At 39.2% G+C, this 11862-nt stretch overlaps 1 protein-coding gene across 1 annotated transcript in view; it reads right to left on the bottom strand.

The window, feature by feature from the left end:
- Positions 1 to 279: 279 nt before the first annotated feature.
- The window catches only part of sema4f (sema domain, immunoglobulin domain (Ig), transmembrane domain (TM) and short cytoplasmic domain, (semaphorin) 4F), a 58595-nt gene continuing 47012 nt past the window's right edge, over positions 280 to 11862 (bottom strand). Inside the window, exons 5-16 of the mRNA XM_028475295.1 lie at positions 8439 to 8537; positions 8213 to 8324; positions 7799 to 7918; positions 7550 to 7704; positions 5771 to 5952; positions 4650 to 4791; positions 4338 to 4551; positions 4014 to 4123; positions 3776 to 3927; positions 3130 to 3185; positions 2863 to 3053; positions 280 to 1768 (exon numbers count right to left, since the gene is read on the bottom strand). Of these exons, the coding sequence (XP_028331096.1) occupies positions 1052 to 1768; positions 2863 to 3053; positions 3130 to 3185; positions 3776 to 3927; positions 4014 to 4123; positions 4338 to 4551; positions 4650 to 4791; positions 5771 to 5952; positions 7550 to 7704; positions 7799 to 7918; positions 8213 to 8324; positions 8439 to 8537 (2250 nt within the window). The 3' untranslated portion in view covers positions 280 to 1051. The remainder of the gene's footprint in view (positions 1769 to 2862; positions 3054 to 3129; positions 3186 to 3775; positions 3928 to 4013; positions 4124 to 4337; positions 4552 to 4649; positions 4792 to 5770; positions 5953 to 7549; positions 7705 to 7798; positions 7919 to 8212; positions 8325 to 8438; positions 8538 to 11862) is intronic.

Raw genomic sequence — 11862 nt, 5'->3', positions numbered from 1 at the left:
GCTTTTTTTATATAAAAAAAAGCTTGTCCATGATGAGGAAGTACAGAGAGACGAGGTCCAGATTCAATGTAAATATTCCAACTTTGTATCCCTCCCATAAGCAAAATAACTAGCCACAGTAAAACTATTCTTTTTCCAAACTACATGGACTTGTAAGTTCTTGCTTTTAAAAATAATAAAGAAATGATCTACAGTATACTTGATGATCCCATTCCAGTGTGGTTTCAGATGTAAGCTCACCTTGGGTCAGAGAAAACAGAATACACACATTTGTTTGTTTTTCACCTTTTATTTTCTTAAAAAACATGACAAAACAGGAATTTTATGTTGAGATCCATCCTCACAAAAAGAGGTGATGATACTTTCATTTCCTATCAGGTCCATTTTACATCTGTAGGTCATTCTCCTTCTGTCTCCATGAACAAAAGCTGATCTTCGGTTCAACATTCTGAGACGTGCCAAGGCTCGGTCAGCCCCGTCGTTCTGCTGAAGCTTCTGCACAGCATTCATCGTCTCTCGGCCTCTGGATAAGAGGACGTGTTGTGTTTTACTGGCAGACGTTTGGTGCCTTTGATATTTGGGATTAATGTGATGTCTCTGGAAGAAACGCACAATCACACACACACACACACACACAGAGAGAAAGAGAGAAAAGTGCACTTTTTTTCCTTTGCAGTGTCGTTGGGAAGGACAAAAAAAAAAAAGCACGTTAAACAAAGACAAAAAACAATATGGCTTTTCTACATCTACACGAGTAGACGTCTCAATCTTTGATTCTCTCAAACATTTCAACTGCGCATTATTGCACATGTTTAAATTAGGAGCCAAGTACAGGCTTATGTTATTTACATTTTAATATTTACATCCTGAGTGGCTCAAAGTAATCACTTTTCTCTCCTGGGACAGAAGTCTCTCTCACACGTGTGAATTCATTCCCATAAATATCGGTGGTTTTGCTTCATGTCACGGCTCCCGTTCAAAGGCATGTGGCAGTGGTTGCTGTGTATCGTTCCCAGTCGTGTTTGCAAAGCAGAACAATCCAGTTTCTTCATCATATCGAGCTTTCCTCACACTTGGCCAGTGGTGCTGGTGATTTAAACCTGGGGAAACTGGCCAGTTCTTGCTCCAGTCTTTTTGAGCCGTCCCCCAACCCCACATCCACCTCGTCCCCTTCTCCCGACTCCCTCTCCCCCCCTTCGGGCCTCACCCTCTCCCTTTCCCCCGTCCTTCCATCTAATGAGTCTGCAGTTAGGATCTCTGAGCCCAGCCTCAGCCCGCTGCTGGTGCTGCTGGTGTTGCAGTTACCATAAAGGGAGTTCCTGTGGCCATTACTGGAGTTGCTGTTAATTAGTGTACCACTGTAGCTGTTGCCATGGTGACCCCCATTACCCTGATTACTGAGGAGCGTTGTCGTGGTGGTTGATGTCCCGTTCTGTTTCTCCGTCAACCTGAACCCGTCCGACATCAGGCTGGCACTACTGGGGGACTGGGGCGTGGCCGAGGAGCCCAACAGGTCCCGCCCCTTCCCAGACGACAGGGAATTGTCTGGTAAGTGGTGACCCTGTCGAGCGTTGGAGCGCCTCCGAATGATGAAGTAGAGGATGAACATGCCCAACCCTATTCCACCAAAGAAGAAGAGGATATAAATGGCGAGCACGTGGCGAACCCCGGCCGTCTTGCCTGTTCCTCCAACTACTGGGTCTTCTAGCGTCAGGAAGTACTCTGCTCTGCGGCAGAGGGCGGGGTCTCTGATGTCTGGTCCCGCCTCCTGAGAAAGTGATAAGAAAAATAGAGATTTTACGTTGAGCTGTCACTTTAACGCGTTAATTGACTTTTTAATGTTTTATTTTATGAACTTGTCTTTTCATATCTGATGATTGTCTCATCAAATACTGTTTATTTATTTATTTTAAACAATATGTAATTATAGCGTGATATGTTATTATGTAGCTACATTTTTCACTGTATATTTTATTGTATATGTTCTTTAATTTGGATTCTTTTAGGGTGACTACAGATGAAAAATAGCCTTCTGGCTAATTCTGGTACACTTTCTATATGGATATTAACACGGTCCCTGTTAAAAAAAAAACAATAAATAAATAATTTTAATTAATTAATTACAGGAAAAAATAACTCACAAAAAAATAAATAACTCGCTGCAAAAATAATGCCGTTAATCGCTTTTTTTTCCCACTCCAAACAGCGCGGAACCTTTCTCATTTCAAGAGTTCCCGGTATACCCATAATATTCAGCTTCATTGGCGTTAATTTTGGCTTTTAAAAACACCGGATGGAAAGCAAAAGCCTAGTTGTGTGCAAATTGTGCAAGAAAGAGTTTGCTGATCACCTGAGCTTTTGCAGCATCTGCTACCACGTCAGTGCTAAACATGTAGCAGCTAGCACGGACGGCTAGCACGGCCACTCGGACAGTGCTAGCCGCAACATGCTGTGAGCACGGCGTGTCTCTAATCCACACTGAATAAGATGACAGGGTTCAGAGCCAAAAATCATAAGTCCATGACTGACAAATGAACAAACTCACTGGATAAATATTATTATCTGAAGGAGAAAAAAAACAACAAGTTTGGTGATCAACAATTGTATTGATCAGTAAAGTGTTCTTACTGTTTATGATCTGCTAACTTATAGCACTACATACGGACCTGATGTTTAATCTAATTTGTATTTTTTTTATTTTATTTAAGCACACATCAATATGCTACATTAATGAAATTTACTTGAAAATACCTCAGGTTGAGGGCGTTTCTCAGCAATTGTTAGTTGAGATTAAAAAAGAGATTCAACGATAGATTAATTCCCAAAAAAATATTTTCAAAACTCTGGGTGATTTCTCCGTACCTCACATGTGCAGATATACGTTCCTAGATTGTCCTCAGTGATGGTCACCTGCAGGTCAGAGTGATGCTGCCTGGTGTGTCTGTGTGGAGGATACTCCCAGCTGCAGGGCCTTGGAGACAGCTGGATGCATTGTAGCAGGATCCGCATGTCTTTAGATACCCGCAGCACCCTCGGGGTGGGACTGCAGCGTCCTGGAGGATTAGAAAACACATTTAATGAGCAATGGGATCAAAAGGCTCCTACCGGCATTACAATAAAATTGTTTACTTTCTTGAGAGGGACAGTTTCTCAGAGCTGCATCCACCACATCACCTGGACCAGGCCTGAACACACACAATGAAGAGAATGCATAACATGTTAAGGCAGACATTTCTAACCTTTTTTGGGTCGTGACCCCATTTTGATGTCACAAAAGTCTGGCGACCCCATTACTAGAATTAATTTTTGATCATGTTTATTAAAATGTGTTATAAACAAAGAGTAGCCAGGATTAATTAAGTTAATTAAGTGACAAGTGCATCTCAGATATTTTTAAACTGCATTTTACTTAACTTACTTTTATGATTGAGAAAGTTTAAGTATAGGATACAGTTATTTAATATTTATTGTGTGATGTTCATTTGAAAAACAATGATTCAAAATGTTCTTAATACATAGCATTTTAATCAGTTTTTACCTGTTTTTTTTTATTATTTTTTTTTACTAATTACTAGACATTTCAGGCGACCCCACAAGGGTGACTGATAGAAGAATAAATTAAACCATAACCTAATATTTCCAAAAAGAAGACAAAATGAACTTGCTAGAATCAGAATTTATGATCTTTATAAAATAGTACAAAAATCACAGTTTTTTTTATGTTTTCCAAGACAACCTGACATTTCCGTGTTTATCACACTCCATGAGGACTCACTCCAGTCCTGTGTAGCTGCACTCTCCCTTCTTGAAACTCCACACACAGCCTAAACCACTGGCCCTCGCACACGTCTCACAGCTGGTGCACAGAGAGCAGCCTTCAGTCGGCACACGAGCCAGAGAGTGTAGACTGCTGACCAGAGCCCAACCCTAAAAAAACAGGACACAATGATGAATCAGCTGCTCAGAGGCTCTCTGTACACATCTGCATGTGTGAGTGAAGACAGGCATCCTACCTGCTGTAACAATATGTTGTTGACAGGTTCCTGGGAGGAGAACAGTGAGCGCTCCTCTAATAAAGTGGCATTCTGGCCCACTACTGCCACCCTGTGGAGCTCTCCTCGATCTGCAACACAAACACAGCTCCTGTATGTCTCATCAAATATATATACTGTATACATAAGAAAAATGTATATTGCGTTTTTAGTACATTTAGATATGTTTTAACAGCTACAAATGCAGGTATATTTATTTCTTTAAATAGAAAATGTGAAAAATACGTTTATTTCTATTTCTGGTATAAATGTAATGCCAAATCATCTCTTTCTCTGTCTGCTAACCTGTTCCAAGGTGCAGCACGGTTCCTCTGCGCTCTTCCTCACTGCCTGTGAGTGTTACAGCCAACTTGGTGTACTTAGTCCCCTTCCTGACCAGTAGGGGCGCTGCAGTCACACTGTTCTCCATCAGAGGATGGTCCCTGACAAATGTCAGCACCTTGTCTGGAAGTTTGAGGGACGATTCAAACCCCTCTGCCTTTAATTCTGTGTTCAAACACTAAAAGGGAAGAAACAAAATCCATATTTGTGTTTAGTCAGATAACAACAGGCATGATCACAACATGTCGGATCGGTGAATGTTGTGGCGTTAAGTACCTGGCCAGGCCGAGGCGAAGGCACTGGGTCTGGATTGATCCAGTTCTCACAGTTTTTCTTCAGCTCCTTAAAAGGACCGTTCAGCACCTTGTTGATGTCAGACAGGCTGAAAACACACACCGCTGACAGCTCGTCACGCTCCCTGAGGAAAAAAACAGCAGTGTTTGAAACTACTGTGAAGCCATTTTGTGTGTCAGCGAGAAAAACTAAAAACTATATAAGCTGGTAATTAAATTATACAAGCATAGGCTTGCAAAAAGACAAAGACTTTGATAAATTCCTTTAGATCAGTGATTCACTAACTTTTCCCAGTCCCGTACCCCATCAGACATTTAACCTGAAGCCATGTACCCCCGACTCCTGCACACTTAAAAAAGACAATAATCTTATCATATACAATATAGCCCTACAGTTAAATTTGTCCCTGAATTTTACCTATCATGTTGAAAAATAATATACAATTAAAAAGAGCAATAATTTGTAAGCACACAATAACCCATCTTATTTAGAATTATCAGATTATTTTAATTAATTAGCCTATTGGCATATTCAGTGAGAAAGTATTTTATTTTGGAAAAATAAATCTAGAATGATTGATCATATGGCAGTAATACAACATATTCATCACCCTGAAACTGTGAAAAACAACTCACTACAACTTTAATGAGAAGGGTGACGTTGTGAGGATGCACAGAAATTTGTAATGTTTGGAATATAAATCGTTCTCAACACAAAGTCTCTTTTCTGTATTTTGTTTTCATGTGTGTCAAAACTGAAAATCCGCTTTCACAGAAGCACGTGATGGCAAAAAGCATCAAGCACGTTTGGTTAGCGAAAAGCAATGAAGCCAACGTCACATTTGCGCTTTTTTATGAAATTGTTGCGTTGTCACCACGAGAGCCTAGTCTTACACAGGCTAATGTGTAATTTGTGGCAATGCATGGAGGCTCCTGACTGCTCGTCTATTTATATTCTAGTTTCCACGCATGTTGTCATGCTGTTTTTCTTTTTTTTTTCCCTACATACCCCTTATGACAATTTCCGTACCCCACTTTGGGAACCTAGGCTTTAGAGCCAACTTTAGAAAAAAAAAATTTAAGTATAAGTTTCTTCTTGCTTACCACTGGGAGGTGAACAGTCCGTAGAAATGTGTGCTGCTGGCCTCTCCAGGGCTGTGCTGCATGCTGAAAACATCAGTGAGGACGTTATAGCGCTGACCACTGGGTTTGTCCTCACACACCAGCTGGGCTTTGAGGAAGGTGGTCCAGCGTCGCTGCAGAGTCTTCATCCCGCCCACGTCCGACTGTGGGGACAGAAGCAGATCAGGGTTCAGGCAGAGGAAGGAACCAAATACATCAGTCATTTTCATTTCAGAGGTAGGACAATACATAAACATGATATACATACAGTTAAACAATAACATTTAACATACAGTTAATCAACATGGCACAATGAGACAAACATTAAACTGACTGACGAAAGAAAACATGACACCACATATACTGTTTACCAATAGAGCCAGGAAAAAAGTACAATAATATCTATGGGTGCGTGACTGGTTTGTTTTCAACCAATTTTTGAGAACTCCGTTGAAGGTTGGGTAATTTGGCCACAGTTTCTGATGTTTTCTGGAAGTGTATTCCATAATTTTGTGCCTCTGATAGACACCATTTGGCTCAATTTAATCCCGTACCTTTGTACTACACAGTCTCCTCGAGTTAAGGCTCCGGTCCTAATTAGTGTGTTTGTTTTTTTTTTTTACATATAAAATCCATTAAAGGTAGAAGGATAAGCCTATTTAGAACTTTGTACTTAGAATATTACAAAAATGATGCTGTAAAGGCTTCTTGTCAAGAGTTTTCAAAGTTTTCTTAAACAAGAGACTTAAGAGGCTTCAGAGTGCTCTCAGTTGTTTAGGACCATGTAACGTGACAATAGGTTATATGACTAAATATCACTGAGCCGTTGCTGGTTCTGTAGTCAGATAAGGTCTTATATGTTTAAAATTTGATTAATTAAATTTGATGATAATGTTCTTTGAAAGTTAAATTTGAATCAAAGATTACTCCAAGATACTTCAATTGTTGAACCACATCTAAACACTCTCCACTGACTGTTTTTTTAATATTAAGTTGAAGGCAAAAGTTTTGAAGGCAGTGGCAGGGTTGGGGTCAATTACATTTTTCAATTACAAATATGTTTTCAATTATCCATGTTCAATTACAATTCAATTATGATTACAATAGCCAACATTTTTTACTAATTACAAATAAATTAATATTAATACGTTTCCCCTGAAAGTCAATTACAATTATTTTCTCAATTACAATTTTACTTTTATTCATATAGTGTTGTGATGATTGTATGCGGTTTTGTGTGTCTACGATGTTGTTTTAGCATCTTTACATTTAAATTTCAGTGCATTTATTACAATATCTAAAGCCCAACTAGGGACAAGAGCTGGAATTTAGCAATAAGTAAAGACTATTTGTACAAAACATCGGTTACATTCACAGTTTTGTTACTCCATAAAATTGTATCGTCCCGATTCAAAAAAACTTTTATTATATCCTAACAACTAACTCTTCTAACCCTTACCACCTGTGGGGAAATTTAATATGAAACATATTTCAATATTTATACACTACTTATGTGTAAGCCATAGACCTGTTTTGCATTTAATTAAATTGTAATTAAACGTTTTTATTGAATTCCCATGGTCATTACAATTACAAAGTCAATTTCCTTAATTTAATTCCAATGGAATCCCAATTACAAGGCAACCGATTCTTTAAATGATGTTTGTAATTATGCCATAATTGTAATTAATTATCAATTACATGATTACAATTGTAATTGACCCCAACCCTGGCCAGTGGCATACCAGTTTCAGTTCTTACCTTGCACACTCGTGCCACCCTCGGCACTTTGACTTTGGTGTAAAGGTCGTACTCTTTGGCCACCTCGGTGAAGAAGAAGTAGATTTTGTCGTCGTCTCCCGTCGGGTTTCTGTCTGTGGATTCTTCAATGAAGGCCGAGCTCACAAACTCTGGATCTAAAACGCCACAATCACACCGACGCACCAAAGTCTTTTACACTGAAAGGGGTTTCCAAATAGCATGTGAATGTGGGTGCTTGTTGTTTCCTACCATTGAGCCAGTTAATTGATCGCTCAGTTCGGATGCGCTCCTGCTCGGGACCCGTTGCCCGGGAGATGTCAAAGAGTGTTCCCAGGAAGTTACTGGTGGCTGCCGTGTACAGAATCCCACCTACAAAAAACAGAAAAGGGTATAAAGCATATGCTTCAAACTAAAAAAAAATAACAGGTGGCAAATCCATTGGCAAATCATGACTTTTCCTAATTTGATTAAGGATAAAATCATCATGATTATAATTTTTTTTTCAATGTTTTAGCGGTGTGAAACTTGTCCGTCCGTGTGTGACCCATGTCCTGGGGTCAGATTGACCCCAAGGGTAAAAGGTGTAATGATATTTGAGGTTAATAGGAGGGTTAAACTACTGATACCAGGATAGGCCACAAAAACAGCCGTGTTGGTGTTTACCTGCCATCACAGCCGTGTAATGCTGACTGGGCTCAAAGGGGCATTTGCCTTTTCCCGTCTCCATTTTCACTTCTCCATCGTCAGCTTTTTCCAAAGTGAAGGAGGACAGCTCCTGCATTAACAGAAATAGTGTCCCATTGTTGAAAACGTGCAAATATCTTCTTGCAACTGATCAACAATAAACATTTCTCTCATATTTACAAAACAGAAACATAGACTTTCTAACCAGGAAGGCACACTGGGGGTCGAACGCGTAGGTGCCGCACACATAAACACGTCCGTCTTCAAGAAACTCCAGCAGGCGGATGTAGTTTTTGCAGTCCACCTGCAGGGGGAGACATATAATAGTAAATGTGGAATGCATCCTGCTAAACCAGAAATCCCAGTTTCCATATTCAACACGTCATTCTGCATTACATTATTAATGATCTGACCAAAAAGTAATTCAATCAAACACAAACCAACTCATTTGAATGTAGTATGAATTAAACAGAGTGCTAACACACAAAAAGCCTATTCATTTTTCCCATGCAAACCTCAACACTAAATTAGATTGAATACAGTGTCCTGAGCATAAACTCCATTATGACATGAAAAAAAAATTTTAATTGCAAATTGTAGAGCCATTTTAACCCATTATTTACTGCAAAAATAGACTGAGGTCCGAGGAAAAGAATAGGATTTAATCCTCTGCTGACAGGAGATTAAACACTCCCACTGGTGACAGAGACACTCAAAACCACTTAAACCATCCATCCATTTTCATACCCGCTTATTCCCGCCACTTAAACCAGTGGTTCCCAAACTGGGGGGCGTGGCATGACAGGGGGTGTGCTGGAATGGCCTTGCTGAATCTTGAGCATGGCGGGTGGAGCAGGAAAAGTTTGAGATCTTAAACTAAATCACTGCCACAGGCACAAACCCTGATATCACTTTTTTAAAATCATACAATATATTTAAAAGCTTTTTCCTTCTGACCAACCTGATGTTTGTAAGTTATTTGTGAATGTAATCAACCTGTCTAGCCCATATATTTAAGTATTTTCTTTAATGGATGTCTGTCAATCCCATGTTAGCATGATTGCATGGCACTGGTCTATTAGTTTCTGTTTGTTGTGCACCATCCTGAATGAGCTCCAAGCTTACATTTATCCACAGGTACAGCTCTCACTGCGTGAGAAACATAAAGAGAGAAAAAAAAAAAAGACAAAGACATCAGGTTGGAATTAGTCTTCTCCAAATTAACCTCATGTTCAAACATGAGTTTGTATATTTGGGATTGCTTTGTGTTGTAGATTACAGCAGCCTCTGTATTGTATCACATATCTGCATAAAGTTGTGAAAATTCATCATTTTACACAAATAATGAAGTCAACAAATTTAAGTGCATCAAACGAAACTAAATGACAGATTGACAAATTTAGTTCATTGGTGAGGATTAGTCACTGATTTCCTGATCTCTCCTCATTTATTTCTCACAAATAGATAACCAGAAAGAGGGAAGAGGCTTGAGTCAAATTACAAACACTCTATGCAAGTGGTCTGCAACCCTACAGCTGAAAAAAAAAAAAAAAAAAAAAAAGTTTTTCTAGAAACTTGTAGCTTAAGCGAGCTCTAATAACAATATCTTGGTTTTCATTTTCTGATTTGCACCTGCAGCGATTGCTCGTCAGCCTCCTTTTCAGCGATAGCTGGGGATAAAGTGACAGCGTAAATAGACTAAATTAAGCATGAGCTGCCATAGGCACAGATGTTCGTTCTTTAGAAGCCTGTCTAATTAGACCATAAACACAAAAGACTCCATTTTCTATTACCCCTAAACTTCGTCAGTTGATTCATGAATCAACGCATCCCTATAGACACAATCGATCAATGTTCAATCTACAGCAACACTTTCTCACCACTGCTACTGAAACCTAAGAGCTAGATGATAAAGAGAAATAAACGTACAACAAACAAAAGCAAAAATACGTTAGACGACTTTGTCTGTGCACCCAAAATGAATTTAAAAGCCACAAATTGTGATGATTTTATCCATCTTAGGTTTGTAGTGAATGAGAGCAACAATGGAGCACCTTCTGTGTCAAATATAAAATCCTTTTGTTTCTCATTTCAAAAACATATTCAAGAGGCAGCGCATTCATTTCCTGTTCTCTGAAGTTTTTGCACAAATACAGAGTTTTCCAATGAGATAGTGTGAGAAATACTTGGATGTATACTATAACAGGAATTTTTTTAATTGTGCAAGGTGGGCACACTAGTCATACTCAACCGTCCCATGATGCATTGGGAACGGAACGGAAAAATCGTCCTGGGACCGGTGTCACGGTCTGAGTTTACCTCGTACTTGCTAAAAAAAAATAAATAATAGATCAGTTTTGTTTATTTTTGTTTTCAAAGTGAACGAACACATGTTTTATTAGTTTATTGGATTAGGGTTAAGGTTGCATGCGCGCGCATATATGCTCATAATCGATCTCAGTACGAGGTAAACTCAGACCGTGACACCAGCTTCAATCTAAAAATTAAACATCCCCTTTTCAAAATAAAAGCATCTCTTCTTCATCTCAATCCGTTTAACACTTTTGTAAATAGGGCTCTTGTTAACGAGTTCATGGCTCAAATGACCACATTTTAATATTCTACTTGGTCACTTTCTCACTAAAAATGTTTCTTTCTTCCTCTTTACACTCGTTCTAAATCTTGTAATTATCATGTGTTACAATGTTACACAAGGCCCTTCTGTTCTGGTTTAATCAGTCCAACACTTCACCGCCTCCTTCAGGAGAAAGAGCACAACACAGATTTGGTGACAAAAAACAAATGGGGCAAAAACAATTAGCTTATACCCTCTCCCTGTGAAAACACAGACTCTCCCTTGGCTTAATTTGTTTACATGAGATTTCTGACCTCTTTCACTGACTGAAGCGTTTAGTTTGAGCAATATGGGATTAATGAAGCTAACTGAAGAAATGCTACAGCTAAAGCTAGCTCTGAAGTGTGGCACTCCCAAATTCAACATCGACACTGTTTGGACATCTGTGAATTTATATCCACACTCTTACTCTGTTTTTACTGTTGACACACACGCCACGCACATACGCACGCGCGCACGCACGCACACACGCACACACACACGAGGCCTTGGCAAAAGTCCCAGAGCCTCCCACTCAATACCGAAGAGCACCAGATTGTGGAATAATAACACACATGCACACACCACAATTGATAGACCAAAAAAAATCTCAAAGTGACCACTTTGGTCCATTAATTTTTTTACAAAAAAAAAGTGGTTATGATTTGCATATAGAGAGATACTAAGTCCTGCTGCATAATCTAGTGAAGCCGTGCTATTTGTAATGACTCATATGATGTGAGATCAGATGAAAAGTCCTCGTTAGCTCAGCTAAAAGAAGTCATGTTCATTAGGTGCTCTAATATCATTGTGTTTTACACCTTTAATTTCTAAATCAAAGCTACGATGATCCTTCAACAAACACAGTGAAAAATGTTTGGTTTCGGTTTCAATACTGTGAGAATTTCAAAGCCTTTGGAAAACCAAGAAATTCACAGTTACATGCCAATAATGAAATTTTTGACCAATATCAAAGCATTACAGTCCTACAAAGTGACTGCGTACTCAAAGTCTT

Source organism: Gouania willdenowi, chromosome 18 (assembly GCF_900634775.1).
Source record: "Gouania willdenowi chromosome 18, fGouWil2.1, whole genome shotgun sequence".
Lineage (NCBI taxonomy): Eukaryota > Metazoa > Chordata > Actinopteri > Blenniiformes > Gobiesocidae > Gouania > Gouania willdenowi.
The sequence above is the reverse complement of the archived record's forward strand: the minus strand, read 5'-3'. Positions and strand labels throughout refer to the sequence as shown.